The 19753-nt window shown below is 37.5% G+C and overlaps 1 protein-coding gene across 1 annotated transcript; it reads left to right on the top strand.

Moving 5' to 3' along the window:
• The first annotated feature begins 17537 nt into the window (after positions 1–17537).
• On the top strand, positions 17538–18525 carry LOC129007594 (olfactory receptor 2D3). Its single transcript, XM_054438675.2, is given in 3 exon segments — positions 17538–18159; positions 18162–18314; positions 18317–18525. Coding segments are annotated over 3 exon segments (984 nt in total).
• Positions 18526–19753: the final 1228 nt, after the last annotated feature.

Below are 19753 nucleotides of genomic sequence, written 5' to 3'. Positions count from 1 at the left end.
CCCCATCTCCAATACTGGGGATTACATTTCAACATGTGATTTGGAGGGGACAAAACAGCCAGACCACATCATAACACAAGTGTCCATTAATATGGATTAATAGACACTTGGGTAATATTATGGACTATAGCTCAATCATTTTAATGAGTTAGATTCATATGTGCTATGAAGCCAAAAATAAGCTGCAAATAATGTATGAGCCAAGCTACAAAACCAGTAAAACAAGAAGATTCAAATTAATAACATCTACTTAATGTGATGAGTGATGTTTTGCTGAAACTAAATTGCCATTTGAAATATGATTGAGAGATTGACTTCAGACCATTTTTTTGAACCTCACATAGCTATACTACCATCTAACTCAAGTCTTCCACCATTTTTCTCTTACATCTTTTGGCCTTTAGAGCAGTGGTCCCCAACCTCTTTGGCACCAGGGACTGGTTTTGTGAAAGGCAATTTTTCTACAATGAACTGGTGGGGATGGTTTCAGGATGACTCAAGTGCATTATATTTGTTGTGTACTTTATATTATTATTACATTGTAAAATACAGTTAAATAATTATACAACTCACCATAACGTAAAATCAGTGGGAGCCCTGAGGTTGTTTTCCTGCAACTAGACAGTCCTATCTGGGGGTTATGGGAGACAGTGACAGAGCATTATAAGGAGCATGCAGCCTAGATCCCTCACATGTGCAGTTCACAATAGGGCTCACGCTTCTGTGAGAATCTAATGCTGCTGCTGATCTGACAAGAGCCCGAGCTCAGGTGGTTATGTGAGCAATGGGGAGTAGCTGTGAATACAGATGAAGCTTTGCTTGCTTAACTCCTGCTGTGCAGCCCAGTTCCTAACAGGCCAGGAATTGGTACCAGTCCATGGCCCATGGACTGGGGACCTCTGCTTTAGAGGATATGGAGGTATTATTTAGATATAAAATTTGCCTTTGTTTTGAATGTTATCAGCTAGAGAGAATTATAGGAATAATTCCATTTTGATGAGGCCAAACCAAGTTCTTGATTTAATGGTTTAACAAACTGAAGTCTCATTCTACAAAACTGTCCTTTGATGTGAATTATCCCCTCAAAAGAAATGCTCTAACTTTATGTCCAGTAAAAGCATGCAACTTTACTACAAGAACACATTTGGAGGGTGGAGCCAAGATGGCCGAATAGGAACAGCTCCAGTCTACAGCTCCCAGCATGAGCAACACAGAAGACGGGTGATTTCTGCATTTCCAACTGAGGTACCGGGTTCATCTCACTGTGGAGTGCCAGACAGTGGGTGCAGGACAGTGGGTGCAGTGCACCGTGCATGAGCCGAAGCAGGGCGAGGCATTGCCTCACCCAGGAAACGCAAGGGGTCAGGGAATTCCCTTTCCTAGTCAAAGAAAGGGGTGACAGACAGCACCTGGAAAATTGGGTCACTCCCACCCTAATACTGCACTTTTCCAATGGGCTTAACAAATGGCACACCAGGAGATGATATCCCACACCTGGCTCGGAGGGTCCTGCGCCCACAGAGCCTCGCTCATTGCTAGGACAGCAGTCTGAGATCAAACTGCAAGGCAGCAGTGAGGCTGGGGGAGGGGCGCCCACCATTCCCGAGGCTTGAGTAGGTAAACAAAGTGGCCCAGAAGCTCAAAGTCGGTGGAGCCCACCACAGCTCATGGAGGCCTGCCTGCCTCTGTAGACTCCACCTCTGGGGGCAGGGCACAGACAAACAAAAGGCAGCAGTAACCTCTGCAGACTTAAATGTCCCTGTCTGACAGCTTTGAAGAGAGTAGTGGTTCTCCCAGCACACAGCTTGAGATCTGAGAATGGGCAGACTGCCTCCTCAAGTGGGTCCCTGACCCCCAAGTAGCCTAACTGGGAGGCACCCCCAAGTAGAGGCGGACTGACACCTCACATGGCTGGGTACTCCTCTGAGACAAAACTTCCAGAGGAATGATCAGGCAGCAGCATTTGCGGTTCACCAATATCCACTGTTATGCAGCCACCGCTGCTGATACCCAGGCAAACAGGGTCAGGAGTGGACCTCCACATAACTCCAACAGACCTGCAGCTGAGGGTCCTGACTGTTAGAAGGAAAACTAACAAACAGAAAGGACCTCCACACCAAAAACCCATCTGAACGTCACCATCATCAAAGACCAAAGGTAGATAAAACCACAAAGATGGGGAAAAAACAGAGCAGAAAAACCAGAAACTCTAAAAATCAGATCGCCTCTCCTCCAAAGGAATACAGCTCCTCACCAGCAATGGAACAAAGCTGGACAGACAATGACTTTGACGAGTTGAGAGAAGGAGGCTTCAGAAGATCAAACTACTCCGAGCTAAAGGAGGAAGTTCAAACCAATGGCAAAGAAGTTAAAAACCTTGAAAAAAAATTAGACAAATGGATAACTAGAATAACCACTGCAGAGAAGTCCTTAAAGGACATGATGGAACTGAAAACCAAGGCATGAGAACTACGTGATGAATGCAGAAGCCTCAGGAGCTGATGCGATCAACTGGAAGAAAGGGTATCAGCGATAGAAGATGAAATGAATGAAATGAAGCAAGAAGAGAAGTTTAGAGAAAAAAGAATAAAAAGAAGTGAACAAAGCCTCCAAGAAATATGGGACTATGTGAAAAGACCAAATCTACGTCTGATTGGTGTACCTGAAAGCGACGGGGAGAATTGAACCAAGTTGGAAAACACTCTGCAGGATATTATCCAGGAGAACTTCCCCAATCTAGCAAGGCAGGCCAACATTCAGATTCAGGAAATATAGAGAATGCCACAAAGATACTCCTTGAGAAGAGCAACTCCAATCTGACACATAATTGTCAGATTCACCAAAGTTGAAATGAAGGAAAAAATGTTAAGGGCAGCCAGAGAGAAAGGTCGGGTTACCCACAAAGGGAAGCCCATCAGACTAACAGCAGATCTCTCGGCAGAAACTCTACAAGCCAGAAGAGAGTGGGGGCCAATATTCAACATTCTTAAAGAAAAGAATTTTCAACCCAGAATTTCATATCCAGCCAAACTAAGCTTCATAAGTGAAGGAGAAATAAAATACTTTACAGACAAGCAAATGCTGAGAGATTTTGTCACCACCAGGCCTGCCCTAAAAGAGCTCCTGAAGGAAGCACTAAACATGGAAAGGAACAACTGGTACCAGCCACTGCAACAACATGCCAAATTATAAAGACCATCAAGGCTAGGAAGAAACTGCTCAACTAACGAGCAAAATAATCAGCTAACATCATAATGACAGATCAAATTCACACATAACAATACTCACCTTAAATGTAAATGGGCTAAATGCTCCAATGAAAAGGCACAGACTGGCAAATTGGATAAAGAGTCAAGACCCACCAGTGTGCTGTATTCAGGAAACCCATCTCACGTGCAGAGACACACGTAGGCTCAAAATAAAGGGATGGAGGAAGATCTACCAAGCAAATGGAAAACAAAAAAAGGCAGGGGTTGCAATCCTAGTCTCGGATAAAAGAGACTTTAAATCAACAAAGATCAAAAGAGACAAAGAAGGCCATTACATAATGGTAAAGTGATCAATTCAACAAGAAGAACTAACTATCCTAAATATACATGCACCCAATACAGGAGCACCCAGATTCTTAAAGCAAGTCCTTAGTGACCTACAAAGAGACTTAGACTCCCACACAATAATAATGGGAGACTTTAACACCCCACTGTCAACATTAGACAGATCAACGAGACAGAAAGTTAGCAAGGATATCCAGGAATTGAACTCAGCTCTGCACCAACCAGACCTAATAGACATCTACAGAACTCTCCAGCCCAAATCAACAGAATATACATTCTTTTCAGAACCACACCACACCTATTCCAAAATTGACCACATAGTTGGAAGTAAAGCTGTCCTCAGTAAATGTAAAAGAACAGAAATTATAACAAACAGTCTCTCAGAACACAGTGCAATCAAACTAGAACTCAGGATTAAGAAACTCACTCAAAATCTCTCAACTACATGGAAACTGAACAACCTGCTCCTGAATGACTACTGGGTACATAACGAAATGAAGGCAGAAATAAAGATGTTCTTTGAAACCAATGAGAACAAAGATACAACATACCAGAACCTCCGGGACACATTCAAAGCAGTGTGTAGAGGGATTTATAGCACTAAATGCCCACAAGAGAAAGCAGGAAAGATCTAAAATTGACACCCTAACATCACAATTAAATGAACTAGAGAAGCAAGAGCAAACACATTCAAAAGCTAGCAGAAGGCAAGAAATAACCAAGATCAGAGCAGAACTGAAGGAAATAGAGACACAAAAATACCTTCAAAAAATCAATGAATCCAGGAGCTGGTTTTGTGAAAAGATCAACAAAATTGATAGGCCGCTAGCAAGACTAATAAAGAAGAAAAGAGAGAAGAATCAAATAGACGCAATAAAAAATGACAAAGGGGATATCACCACTGATCCCACAGAAATACAAACTACCATCAGAGAATACTACAAACATCTCTACACAAATAAACTAGAAAATCTAGAAGAAATAGATAAATTCCTCGACACATACACCTCCCAAGACTAAACCAGGAAGAAGTTGAATCTCTGAGTAGACCAATAACAGGATCTGAAATTGAGGCAATAATTAATAGCATACCAAACAAAAATGTCCGGGACCAGATGGATTCACAGCCGAATTCTACCAGAGGTACAAGGAGGAGCTGGTACCATTCCTTCTGAAATTATTCCAATCAATAGAAAAAGAGGGAATCCTCCCTAACTCATTTTATGAGGCCAGCATCATCCTGATACCAAAGCCGGGCAGACACACAGCAAAAAAAGAGAATTTTAGACCAATATCCTTGATGAACATTGATGCAAAAATCCTCAATAAAATACTGGCAAAACGAATCCAGCAGCATATCAAAAAGCTTATCCACCATGATCAAGTGGGCTTCATCCCTGGGATACAAGGCTGGTTCAACATATGAAAATCAATAAACATAATCTAGCATATAAACAGAACCAAAGACAAAAACCACATGATTATCTCAATAGATGCAGAAAAGGCCTTTGACAAAATTCAACAACCCTTCATGCTAAAAACTCTCAATAAATTAGGTATTGATGGGATGTATCTCAAAATAATAAGAGCTATCTATGACAAACCCACAGCCAATATCATACTGAATGAACAAAAACTGGAAGCATTCCCTTTGAAAACTGGCACAAGACAGGGATGCCCTCTCTCACCACTCCTATTCAACATAGTGTTGGAAGTTCTGGCCAGGGCAATCAGGCAGGAGAAGGAAATAAAGGGCATTCAGTTAGGAAAAGAGGAAGTCAAACTGTCCCTGTTTGCAGATGACATGATTGTATATCTAGAAAACCCCATTGTCTCAGGCCAAAATCTCCTTAAGCTGATAAGCAACTTCAGCAAAGTCTCAGGATACAAAATCAATGTGCAAAAATCACAGGCCTTCTTATACACCAATAACAGACAAACAGAGAGCCAAATCATGAGTGAACTCCTATTCACAATTGCTTCAAAGAGAATAAAATACCTACGAATCCAACTTACAAGGGATGTGAAGGACTTCTTCAAGGAGAACTACAAACCACCACTCAATGAAATAAAAGAGGGTACAAACAAATGGAAGAACATTCCATGCTCATGAGTAGGAAGAATCAATATCGTGAAAATGGCCATACTACCCAAGGTAATTTATAGATTCAATGCCATCCCCACCAAGCTACCAATGACTTTCTTCACAGAATTGGAAAAAACTACTTTAAAGTTCATATGGAATCAAAAAGAGCCTGCATTGCCAATTCAATCCTAAGCCAAAAGAACAAAGCTGGAGACATCACGCTACCTGACTTCAAACTATACTACAAAGCTACAGTAACCAAAACAGCATGGTACTGGTACCAAAACAGAGATATAGACCAATGGAACAGAACAGAGCCCTCAGAAATAATGTCGTATATCTCCAACTATCTGATCTTTGACAAACCTGACAAAAACAAGAAATGGGGAAAGGATTCCCTATTTAACAAATGGTGCTGGGAAATCTGGCTAGCCATATGCAGAAAGTTGAAACTGGATCCCTTCCTTACATATTATACAAAAATGAATTCAAGATGGATTAAAGACTTACATGTTACACCTAAAACCATAAAAACCCTAGAAGAAAACCTAGGCAATACCATTCAGGACATAGGCATGGGCAAGGACTTCATGTCTAAAACACCAAAAGCAATGGCAACAAAAGCCAAAATTGACAAATGGGATCTAATTAAACTAAAGAGCTTCTGCACAGCAAAAGAAACTACCATCAGAGTGAACAGACAACCTACAGAATGGGAGAAAATTTTCACAACCTACTCATCTGACAAAGGGCTAATATCCAGAATCTACAATGAACTCCAACAAATTTACAAGAAAAAAACAAACAACCCCATCAACAAGTGGGCGAAGGATATGAACAGACACTTCTCAAAAGAAGACATTTATGCAGCCAAAAAACACATGAAAAAATGCTCATCATCACTGGCCATCAGAGAAATGCAAACCAAAACCACAATGAGATACCATCTCACACCAGTTAGAATGGCAATCATTAAAAAGTCAGGAAACAACAGGTGCTGGAGAGGATGTGGAGAAACAGGAACACTTTTACACTGTTGGTGGGACTGTAAACTAGTTCAACCATTGTGGAAGTCAGTGTGGCCATTCCTCAGGGATCTAGAACTAGAAATACCATTTGACCCAGCCATCCCATTACTGGGTATGTACCCAAAGGATTATAAATCATGCTGCTATAAAGACACATGCACACGTACGTTTATTGCGTCACTATTCACAAGAGCAAAGACTTGGAACCAACCCAAATGTCCAACAATGATAGACTGGATTAAGAAAATGTGGCACATATACACCATGAAATACTATGCAGCCATAAAAAATGATGAGTTCATGTCCTTTGTAGGGACATGGATGAAGCTGGAAACCATCATTCTCAGCAAACTATCACAAGGACAAAAAACCAAACACTGCATGTTCTCACTCATAGGTGGGAATTGAACAATGAGAACACATGGACACAGGAAGGGGAACATCACACACCGGGGACTGTTGTGGAGTGGGGGGAGGGGGGAGGGATAGCATTAGGAGATATACCTAATGCTAAATGACGAGTTAATGGGTGCAGCACACCAACATGGCACATGTATACATATGTAACAAATCTGCATGTTGTGCACATGTACCCTAAAACTTAAAGTATAATAATAATAAAATTAAAAAAAAAACACATTTAAAGCCTTCATTGTCATGTTGATATTAGGACGGTGCTAACCAAATTATACTCCACTATGTAAGGTGATCACACAGCACTCAAACAATCATGAACTAAAATGAAAGCACAAGGCCTGAAATCAAGTTGGATTAGTCAATTGGAAAGTCAGCATCCAGGTGATCCAATACCTGCTCATTTTCATTTTTATTTAATTACCATATAAAGAAAGACACAAGTTTGAAAACTTATGAACCCCTCAGAATATATCTGTTTTTGCCATTCTAAATGACAATGGTGTAAGGTTTGGAAGAAGGGTAAGTATGATTTAGAAACTTTAGTCTGTGGTTTCAAACATAATGCAAAGTGCCCCCCCAGGGTGTCTCAGAGGTTGGAAAAAGGTAATAAAGTTGAGGGTTTTAAAAGCTCCAGGGAATGCCCTGTTGACATAATTCTCAGGACCTCACTTTTAATTATTTTCTCAAAGGAAAATACGTTGTTCAGAAGTGGAACCTAGGTAAATTAGAATTTGTACCTTGAGTAAAGTAAAAAGGCTTGGAATGAAGTCAGACTCCTAGGATGACTCTAGTACAGGCCTTGGGAGGAATTGCTCAGGAGCCAACCGACAAACAGGTGAATGTCCTTGAAGTGTGGATCTGCAGGCACAGAAGTTGCTCCCTTCCATACTAGATCCTTGGTTCCTTCATCAGTGACCTCACAGTGTTGTTCCTGTTTTGTCTCTGCCCTCAGGTGAGACAGAAGAAGCCACTGATAGGCCTCAAACTGTAGGATTCTGCAATACTGATTGGGGGTTGGAAGCGGGCAAGGTATTGGGAAGGTGAACTTTGTCATTTTATCTCTAACACATCAATTTTTCCCTTGCTAGGTTCCCAGAGACAATTCAATTCCCACTCTTCTCCTCCAGAATCCCAGCCTGAAAACCCTCCTCCAGATCTTCTCCTTCATGGATAAGACTGTTTTCAGAGAGATCACAGAGGCTGTACCCTCCTATATTACTTTCCTCTTACTGTTGAAAAGTACCTCTGCCTGATTCTCCCCTGCCCTCAGCTGTCAGCCCTTCGGTCTTCATTGCCTCCCTCAGTTTACATTTGTTCCACCATCTTCCCTAGTGCATGGCCCACTAAATAGGCAAAGAGCTGGAAGGACACTAGGAATCGTGCTTTCAGAAGCTTCATCAAGAGCTTGGTCATGCTCTGGGTCTAAGAGATATGAAAGAACCAAGATTGTATGAATACACTGTTGTAAGAACGCTGGCACTGCTGGCTCCAATCCTCTGGTGGTCTAAGGCACATAGAGGAGAGTAGGTCCAATTACAATCAATGCTGCCCTCACAGAATGGGTAAGGATACCCACTACAGGTGCCATCATACATATACGCAATACGCAAATATGCTTCCCATACAAGTCAGACAGAATAAGTTCCCACGTTACTCAGCCTTGGTCAGTATCCAGTTGGCTCAGTACCTCCTCTGATACTGTTTATTATGTGGAAGATTTGGTAGCCATGGGGATGCATGAAAAGAATATAAAATAATTGTGTGAGCGTATCTTGAATATCTGCATGTTCTATGAGATATTAAGTTTGTAAAGCTGAGAGGAAGTCCATGTGGCTTGGGATGTGTGTGTGTGTGACAAGGAAGAATTCCCTTGTGTGCAGCTCTGTGCCTGTGTGAGACTCTTAGGAGAAGATATCCGGCAAGGACATATTAATTAAAATGTTGTTAGGGCCTCAGAGAGATAACAGATTCATTGCTTGTCCTTTCAGTTTGGGGAAACAACCTGCCTTCCATATCTCTTCCTGTACTCCCTTTCCTCTTTCTGCCTTCTCTCTACATCTCTGAATTCCTGACTTCTGTGTTCAGCTTCCCCTCCCTGATTTCTTCTGAAGTTTATTCTCTTTATTCTATTTTTACCAGTTATTTTTTCTTCTTCATTTTCTCTCTGCATTAGATAAAGAGATACCTTTGTTGAATTAATTAGGGAAGTTTACAAAGTTACATGAAATCTTCAGAGTGTGAAAGTATAATTATCCCTGGTCTTCCTTGGAATATTAATGAGACTAAATTTCATCTTAGTCCTTTTGATTTGACTCCTTTCCTGTTTTGAGATTAAGCTACATTCTTCCTAATCCACATATACCCATACATCCTGTCTTTGAGATATAGATAACCATTCCCTATATACTCTACCTGAATTCTAAGTTTTTATTGTGTGTTAAGAATTATTAATGTGGTAAAGGTATTTTTTAACAGTCATCTCTCGCACACACACTCTCATTCTCTTTCTCTATACACACACACACACGCACCATATATATAAATCATACCCATACATGCAATTTTGTAACCTACTTTTTAAATTCAACAGTATGTCAAACATCTTTCCATGGAAAATACATACCTACTTAAATTTTTAATGATATAAATTTATCATATTATCATAATAATAACCATCAACATTGCAGTCATTTCTTTACTGCAGTTTCTAGGCATAATGCAAATTTTCCACTAAGTTCTTAATTTAGTCTTTACATCTATATTATGAAGTTGTTGTTTTATGTTCATTTTACAAATTAGGAAACAGACAAAAAGGAGTTAAACTGTCTAAAGTTACAGAGCTAGGAAATGGGGAACAAAGATTCAACCAGGTATGTGTGACTAAGACATCTGCACTGTTACCCACTTCTCTATACTGTATAGGTTCTATTATATAGGAAAACTATAATTTATTCAACACAACACCTATTATTTGACTGTGGGTTGGTTTAGTCTGGAAATAATTCTGTGTGTGAGTATCCTCTGAAACAAAGCTTTGTGCATACCTATAATTATTTCCAAAATATAAAGTCCTAAAACTTGAGCTGTTCAGGGAAAAAGAAAAGTTCATTTTATAATTTTTAAATATCTTCAAGTTGACTTGCAGAGAGATTTCATAAATGCACATGCCTACATTTTTCGTATCTGTTTGTTCTGCTCTCAAAAATATAGTGGGTGATTTCAATCTATTTCATCTTTTCTAAAATGATGAGAAAGAAACAGTAACTACTTGTTTTATTTTACATTTCTCTGATTCTGAGTGAGGATGAACATTCTTTACATAGTTAGCTTTTCGGATATTTGAATTTCTTTTATGAATTGCTCTTTAACATTTCTTTTTCCATCCTTTCCATTGAGAAGTTCTTCGTATTCTTGATCTTTAAAAGCTCTTTGATGTGGTAGTTTTTCTATTTGTTACTTACATTTTACATATATATGTTCTTTAACCATTCGTTTAAAATAGTTGTATAATAAAATATACCAATCTTAACTTAATGGTTATGGTTTTCATGATGTCCTTAGAAGGTCCTTTCCCACTCAAAGATTACAGAAAATAATTTAATATTTACATCCATATTATGAAGTTGTGGTTTTACTTTCATTTTACAAATGGTTTTCATGATGTCCTTAGAAAGTCCTTTCACACTCAAAGATTACAGCAAATATTCACCTATTATTTCTCCTAGCAATATTAGGGGGTGTTTTTATTTTTATTTTTTGTTTTATATTGAGATATTTAATCCATCTAGATTTTGGAGAAGAACTGATGTGAGAATACTTTCTTTCTCAACAAATAATCAGATATTCTAACACCATTTTAAATAATACACCCTTCTATTGATTTAGATGATATCTTTATCATTTGTTCATCTATATACTTGAGTTTCAGTCATTTCTCTATTTTATTCAATTGAGGCATTGATATCTGCATTAGTACAATGCATAAAAATTATCCTGATAGTAAATCACAAGATTGGATAGGTTAAATCTCCCCACCCTCCCCATAACCACAATTCTTTTTCATATTTTTCAGATTTTTTTCTCTGAATATTTTTGCATGTATTCATCTGGGTAAACTTTAAAATTATTTTGTTAAGTTTCCCATCAGAGATTGTTTATTGGCTTTGATTATAAATGCAGTTATTTTTTAGATAATTACCGGGGAATATTTCTCAAAATATGATTTATGGAATACTCTTATCAAAATCACCAAATGGACTTGTTAAAAGGCAAATTTAATTGTTCAACCACAAACCTACTGAGAATTTCTAGAACTCAGGAACTTTTATTTTTAACAACCTCTCACAAAGAGAATTATTAGGGATGTTAATATATGAGAATCAATAATTTGTTAATGATATCTTTATAATATTTAAATCCTACATCTAGAAATTACGTTTATTTCTCTATTTATGCATGTTGACTTTTCCTGTATTCTTTCTGAACATATTCACGTTAAATTCACACCTACATATTTTGGCAAAATATATATATCTATATTTAAATATTTTTTTGAGACAGTCTCACTCTATTGCCCAGGCTGGAGTACAGTGATGTGCTCTCAGCTCACTGTAACCTCTGCCTCCTGGGTTCAAGTGATTTTTCTGCCTCAGCCTCCTGAGTAGCTGGGACTACAGGCATGTGCCACCAGGCGTGGCTAATTTTTGTAGAGACAGAGTTTCACCATATTGGCCAGGCTGGTCTCGAACTCCTGACCTCGTGATCCACCTGCCTCAGCCTCCCAAAGTGCTGAGATTACAGGCATGAGCCACTGTGCCCAGCCATTAATTATATATTTTTAAAATTAATTTTATAATTAGTTCTGATTAATATATAAGAAAACCACGTACATAGTTACATATATAATATAACTTACCTGTTTACAGATTTTTTATTCGAATCAGTTTTCAGATTATATTAAAATTTACAAACAGAAAATCAACCTACAAGTAGTGATAAATTTACCCTCTCCTTTCCAATAATTATACCTGTCATTTCTAGTTTATATTTCTAATTTTTATTTCATTAGCTAACTCTTGGCAAATAAACAGACACCTTTTTTGTAACTCAGAATTTAATGTGAATATTTCTAGTATTTCACCATTAAGCACGATGCTAGCATTTTGTTTCAAATATCTATTATTATACAAAAGAAGAAATACTCAGATTTCTTCTTTAAAAAGTATACTTAAGTTCCTGTTTGACTCAAAGTACTTATCAAGAATGAAATATGAACTTTATCAAGTTCATATTTTTTAGGCATTTACTAAGATACTTTTTCCCATTCTAATCTATTAATATGAAGAATTGTTCAAATAAATTTACTAATGTTGGCCTAAATGAGCACTTACGGTAAAAGCTCACTTGATCACAATGCTTTATTCCAATGGAATACTGTTGTTATCTATACACTTTCATTTTATTTTGACTTTACATCTATTTTATATGTATTCATTTAATGTCAACTTCATTAAAAAATTGACTTTTCCTTTTTTCTCTACAAATGAAGTAAATGAAATAGTAATCGCCATTCCTTAAAAGTTTCTGGTAGAATTTCTTAAAATGCTATTTTTATTATAATGCAGTTTAAAATTTCACTTGATTTCTTCTTTGACTCATGTGTTATTTAGAATTGTATTGATAAATTTCCAAATGCTTGAGGATTTTCTAGATATCCTTTTGTTATTGGTTTATAATGTAATTCTGTCATGCTCAGGGAAATATGCCCTATGTGAACTTTGGTGAACATTCCCTTTGCATTTGAAAAGAATGCATATGCTGTACTTATTGGGTAGAGTAACCTATAAACAACCTTTAGGCCAAGTTGGTTGTTTATGTTGTTCAAGTCTTCTGTATCCTCATGGATTTTCTATTTGTTCTGTCAGGAAGACTGTTGAAATCTTCAAATATTTCTCTGTTTTTTTGCTAATTATCCTTTCAGTTACATCAATTTTTCTTTGTACATTTTGAAGTTTCATTAAGTGCATTCATATTAAGTATGGTTTTGTCTTTGTGGTGAATGACACTTTTATCATTATGAAATGTCCTTCTTTGTTTCTGGTAATACTTCATATTCATATATTCCAGTTTTTCTATGACTAGTGTTTTTGTGGTATATTCTTTTCCATCCTTTTATTTTCACACAACTGTTTTTATGTTTAAAAATGAATCCCTTGTAGACAAAACATTATGTCTTCTTTTTTGTCCAATCTGACAATTACTGCCTTTAATTAGAATGTTTAGTCCATTTATTTTTCTTTGTTTTTTTTTTTTTTTTTTTTGAGATGGAGTCTCGCTCTGTCACCCAGGCTGGAGTGCAGTGGCGCGATCTTGGCTCACTGCAAGTTCTGCCTACCGGGTTCACGCCATTCTCCTGCCTCAGCCTCCCCAGTAGCTGGGACTACAGGCGCCCGCCATCACGCCTGGCTTTTTGTATTTTTTTTTTTTTTTTTTAAGTAGAGATGGGGTTTCACTGTATTAGCCAGGATGATCTAGATCTCCTGACCTCGTGATCCGCCCGCCTCGGCCTCCCAAAGTGCTGGGATTACAGGCATGAGCCACCGCGCCCAGCAGCCCATTTATTTTTCATATAATTATGGATACAATTTAAGTCTACCATCTTACTTGCTTTGTAATATTCCTATCTATTCTTTATTCTTTTATCCTCCTTTCTTGCTTTCTTCTTGAGTACTTAAAAATTATTCCATTTTTAGTTTTATTTTTAACTATAACTCTTATTTTATATTTTAATGGTTATTCTAGGAGTTACATTATGTATCCTTGACTCATCACGATCCTCTCTTATTGCCTACCCTCTCTGAGGTATCACCTTAGTGCCAGGGGTTTTCAGTGAAGGTTCTTTACTCTGGCAGACTGAAATTCCAAAATCTTGTAGCCTTCCATGAGCCCCCTGGCAGTTGCTGTTTTGGGACCTGGCAGTTCTATCCTGTGTATGCACAGCTTAATATTCAGCCAAGACTCAGAGAGATTCCTGAAGTCCCTATCTGCAGCTTCTTCCATTCTGCTATTCCCTTCCATAATTCAAACTATCAATTATGGATCTCCGTCTCATCAGTTCAGCAAGGGTCTCATGCTCTCCTTAGGCTCCCACTCCATGGACCACAGTCCTGAAAGTGCCTCCAGGCATAAAGCTAGTGTGATCATAGGGCTTACCTTGTTTGTTTCCTTGCTATATGGCATTATTTTCTGAGTTGGCTGTTCGTTGTTCAAGGTCTGAAAATAGCTGTTTCACATATTTTGTTTTATATTTGCTTTCTGCAAGAGGTCTAGTCCTATAACAGTTACTTTATCAAGACTTCTTATCAAGCAGAAGTAAAGAAGTGACTTTAGAGCATCCTCAATTAGGTACTACTACATTTTCCCATTTTTATTTTTTTCTTATATTGGTAATATAGGGCTTTTTAAAGTATCAACACATTAGAAAAGAATAAAAGTAACCTACCATAATTACAGTACCCAGGGTCAACCACTCTCAACATTTTGGAAATTTTTTTCTTCTAGTCTTTTCTGTGCACTTTGAAAACATATATTAGCATTGGTCTCTAAGACAACAGCAAAACCACTTTTGGTAAGTACCAATGGGAGGTGATTCTCATTTTTATTATTGATAATGATATTAATAATCATTATCTGCAGGATACAAAGGAAATAGTAGTGATCATGTAGACCTAGACAACCAGAGAAGGGGAAAAAGAAAATGACAGGCCCCAACTATTCTGGAGGCTGAGGTAGAAGGTTGGCTTGACCCTAGAAGTTTGAGGCTGTTGTGAGCTACAATAGCACTGCTGCACTCCAGCCTGGGTGACAGAGCAAGACCCTGCCTCTAAAAAAAAAAAAAAAAAAAAAAAAACAAAAACAGAAAGAAAGAGAAAAAGAAAAGGAAAAAAGGAAATGACAGACATTACTTTGGGGCTAACAGTGATATGTTCCTAAGAACACATAAGTTATTCTCTGTGGAATTTCAGAAATAATTGCAGGAGAAGAAGTGGTTCTTTGAATAGGCTGTTTCACTAATTTTGATAACTCCAATTATAGCTAGATAAATAGATACTGTGCCCTTATATTGTTGATATTTTGCCCATATTATGCCCCCTTTCACTGTTGCAGCTACATATTTGAAAACAAGCTATAAGAAAATTTTTGAGACTAAATTTTGAGTATGGGACAAATTTTTCCCTACCAAATTCTATTGAGAACTGGGTCAAAACAGATGAATATTTAAGTCTTTTACTGTAATTGGCAAAATTACTTTCCAGAAAGCGTAATACAAATTTTCCTAACCACTTGCTTTTGCAAATGTGTCCTGTTTTTGTACCTTCATTATACAGCTAATTAATTCTATACTTGTTAATTGTATAATTTGGGGACAGTAACTTAACCTTTGTGTGCCTCAGTTTCCTTATCTACAAGACAAAATTAACAGTATTTTAATTTACCTCATAATGTTATTGGGAAGACATAATAATATAAAACCCTAAAATTAATGCTGTTATGGGTTCAATGCTTAATGAATATACTAGTTATTTTTTGTTAAGGTTTTGGTGTTAAAATCTTAGATAATTAACCAAGTAAAAATTTATCTTTCATTGTTTTAATTATTGAGTTATAATAATATTGAATATTTTTCTTATATTTAGTAGCTATTTGCATTTCTTCTTTGTAAATAGTCTGTTCATATCCTTGGCCCATTATTTCTTGGACTTCACAATTTTCATATAGCTTTATACAAACTCTTAATGTAATAAGGTCATTTAATTTGACTTCTTTTCCTATTTGGATGCCTTTCATTTTTTTCTCTTCTAGTACTACGTTGAATACGAGTGGTGAGAGTGGGCATCCTTGTTTTGTCCCAGTTCTCAATCAGAATGGTTCCAGCTTTTGCCCATTCAGTAAGATGTTGGCTGTGGGTTTGTTACAGATATACCATCTTTCACCAGTCAGAATGGCTTTCATCAAAAAGTTAAGAAATAACAGAGATGGTGAGGCTGCAGAAAAAAGGGAACACTAATACGCTGTTAGTAGAAGGTAAATTAGTCCAGCCACTGTGGAGAGCAGTTTGGGGACTTCTCAAGGAACTAAGAATTAAAGTGATATTTGACCCAACAATCCCATTGCTGTATATACACCCAAAGGAAAATAAATCATTCCAGCAAAAAGACACACACAATTATATGTTCATCACAGACTATTCACAATAAAAAAGACATGGAATCAACCCAGGTGCCCATCAGTGGTGGATTGGATAAAGAAAACATGGAACATATACACAATGGAATACTATGCAGCCATGAAAAAGAATGAAATCATGTTTTTCACAGCAACATGGATGCAGCTCAAAGCCATTATCCTAAGCGAACTAATGCAGGAACAGAAAACCAAATACCACATGTTCTTACTTGTAAGTGGGAGCTAAACATTGGGTACACATTGACATAAAGATGGGAACAACAGACACTGGGGACAACTAGAGTGGGGAGAGTGGTGGGGGGGGGGAAACGGCTGAAAAACTGCTTCTTGGATACTATGCTCACTGCTTGGGTGGCACATTGATTTGTACACCAAACCTTAGCATTTGTACTCCAAACTTTGTAACAAACCTGCACATGTACCTTAATTCTAAAATAAAAGTTGAAGAAAAATAAAATTATTTAAATTTTTTTCTGGCGTCTCCCTCCGACATTTTTCTCAGTTTGTGGCTTATCTTATGATACTATTATCTCACAGAAGTCTTTCAATTTGTGTGGCAAATTCTGCATATATTTTCCTTCATGGTTTCTTAGAAAGTATTTGTGTTTTTCAAGTCTGGTCCTATCCAAATATCACAATTTTAACTTATTTTCTCTTTTTGTATTGCTTTAATTTTAATATCTTATTTCTTAATCCAAATAGTTTGGCCTTTGGTGTAGTATAGCTAAGGCTTTACTTTTAAACCCAGCAAAAGTCTGTTGCTTCTTAATAGGTCAAATTAAGTTTGATTCCTGAAAACTGCTTCACAGTTTTGAAGTATGTGTTATAATTAAATATGTGGTATTTTAAATAGTTAGTGGTAGAGTTTTCTGCATAAGGATAGTCCTAACAGTATATACAGTCATTTCCTAACAGTATATTTATAGCCGGTTAGTAAAATCCACATGAACTCTAACATCCTTACATCAGAACTAGCCAAGAGGGCTTTCACAGTATCATACTTTACCTATTAAAAAGTGGCACTGTGGAGAGACGACTTGGAAAATAACTAAGTTGGTTTAAATTGCAACCAACTAATAATAACAAATATATACATTTATTGTTAATTAGAACAAGCTAGATAGCAAAGAGCTAGAAATACTCAACTAGGTGTCAGTTTTAACATGACCCTCTTCTACAAGACTTGATGTCATAGACCCAACAAAAATGTGTTCTTTTTTCTTGTGCCAAACAGGTAAATAGGCAAAAATATCAATGGGAGAAGAAAACCAAACCTTTGTGTCTAAGTTTATCTTCCTGGGCCTTTCACAGGACTTGGAGACCCAGATCCTGCTATTTATCCTTTTCCTCATTGTTTATCTGCTGACCGTGCTTGGAAACCTGCTCATCATCATTCTCATCTTCCTGGATTCTCGCCTTCACACTTCCATGTATTTTTTTCTTAGAAATCTCTCATTTGCAGATCTCTGTTTCTCTACTAGCATTGTCCCTCAAGTGTTGGTTCACTTCCTGGTAAAGAGGAAAACCATTTCTTTTTATGGGTGTTTGACACAGATAATTGTCTTTCTTCTGGTTGGGTGTACAGAGTGTGCGCTGCTGGCTGTGATGTCCTATGACCGGTATGTGGCTGTCTGTAAGCCTCTGTACTACTCTACCATCATGACCCAACAGGTGTGTCTCTGGCTGTCCTTCGGGTCCTGGGCCAGTGGGGCACTAGTGTCTTTAGTAGATACCAGCTTTACTTTCCATCTTCCCTACTGAGGACAGAATATAATCAATCACTACTTTTGTGAACCTCCTGCCCTCCTGAAGCTGGCTTCCGCAGACACAGCACAGAAATGGCCATCTTTTCAATGGGCGTGGTAATCCTCCTGGCCCCTGTCTCCCTGATTCTTGTTTCTTATTGGAATATTATCTCCACTGTTATCCAGATGCAGTCTAGGGAAGGCAGGCTCAAGGCTTTTTCCACCTGTGACTCCTATCTTATGTTGTTGTCCTCTTCTATAGGTCAGGAATATTCACCTACATGCAACCAAACTCCAAGACTACAAAAGAACTGGATAAAATGATATCTGTGTTCTATACAGTGGTGACTCCAATGTTGAACCCCATAATTTATAGCCTGAGGAACAAAGATGTCAAAGGGGCTCTCAGGAAACTAGTTGGGAGAAAGTGCTTCTCTCATAGGCAGTGAACTCTGAGTCTGACTTTTAGAGCTATGGTAACATCCTTTAAAAAGGAGCAAGAATTTAGTAGGCAGTTATGAATTAGGTTATTTCAGGAAGAAGTGTGAAAATGAACATGTTCTAAAAACTGTGAATACTACAATCTAAACTAGAACATAGGGAAAAAATAAAAGCATGAAAAGCTTGGTCATTTCCTGATTGTAAAAGTGTTGGGTGCTACTGTGAGGAGTTTGTAGTTAATTCAGCTGCCATGGCATGTTTTAAGCACAGTCACAATTGAATCTAGGAGGTTTCAACCAGATTATTCTGAAAAACAGCTAATACAAATTGCAAGCATAATTCTAACATCAACGACATCTCAAGTTTGCATGTCTTCAGCATATAAAGCTTAGAATAGGCTCTGATTGAAACAATTAAAATATCTGTAAGAGTCTTTAATACTGGGTTCATTAGATCCTAGAGCATTTCAGCTTGTGAAAAGGTACCAGAGGAAATAATACTTCCTAGTTCTTCATGATCCCTCTTGAAAACCCCCCAAAATTTTATATAATCACCTCAAATTTCATGTAAGCATAGACTATCAGAGTAAAAAGGGAATTCAATAGTAAAATGATCCAACCACATATCTGAGGCTTAAATTATTTCATAATATCTCATCAAATAATTGTTCAGCATTTGCCTAACCAGGAATGATACAGCTCCTTACTCGGGCCACTTTCTTTCATATAAAGGTAGTTTTTACTATTATAGAGATCTTCCTCATGATAAGTCAAAATCAGTTTTCCTGTATCTTCAATCTAGTTTCTCTAGTTTTAGTCCTAGAGCAATTGTCATTATTCTTCAATACTAGAACACACTGAGGTCAATTTCTGTATTTGCCCAAATTCAATTGTCTCTGCCAACTGCCCACTAGTTTCTTTACAATTTCTTTATCTAATATGCTTTGGTACCCTGTATTATCTTGGTCATCCTCTTTTGAATGAGCCCAGTTTACCTAACGAGTATTGCTTTAAAAAACAAAAGAGAAATTAGAATTTGGGGTAACCCCTCCATAGGCTTCAACGCCTGCACACCATATCACACTGTGGCCCAAGTTCTCTAAAATAGTCAATTCCAGAGTCTACTTCAGTTCCTCATAAACGCGTAATACAAATAAACTGGCTGGTAGCCTCTTTGCTCTTTCACTTAAAACTTCTAACATTCACATGTTTAGAAGAGATTCTAAGTCACGTGTTT

This window comes from Pongo pygmaeus, chromosome 9 (assembly GCF_028885625.2).
Source record: "Pongo pygmaeus isolate AG05252 chromosome 9, NHGRI_mPonPyg2-v2.0_pri, whole genome shotgun sequence".
Taxonomy (NCBI): domain Eukaryota; kingdom Metazoa; phylum Chordata; class Mammalia; order Primates; family Hominidae; genus Pongo; species Pongo pygmaeus.
This window is presented reverse-complemented; position numbering and strand designations above follow the sequence as displayed.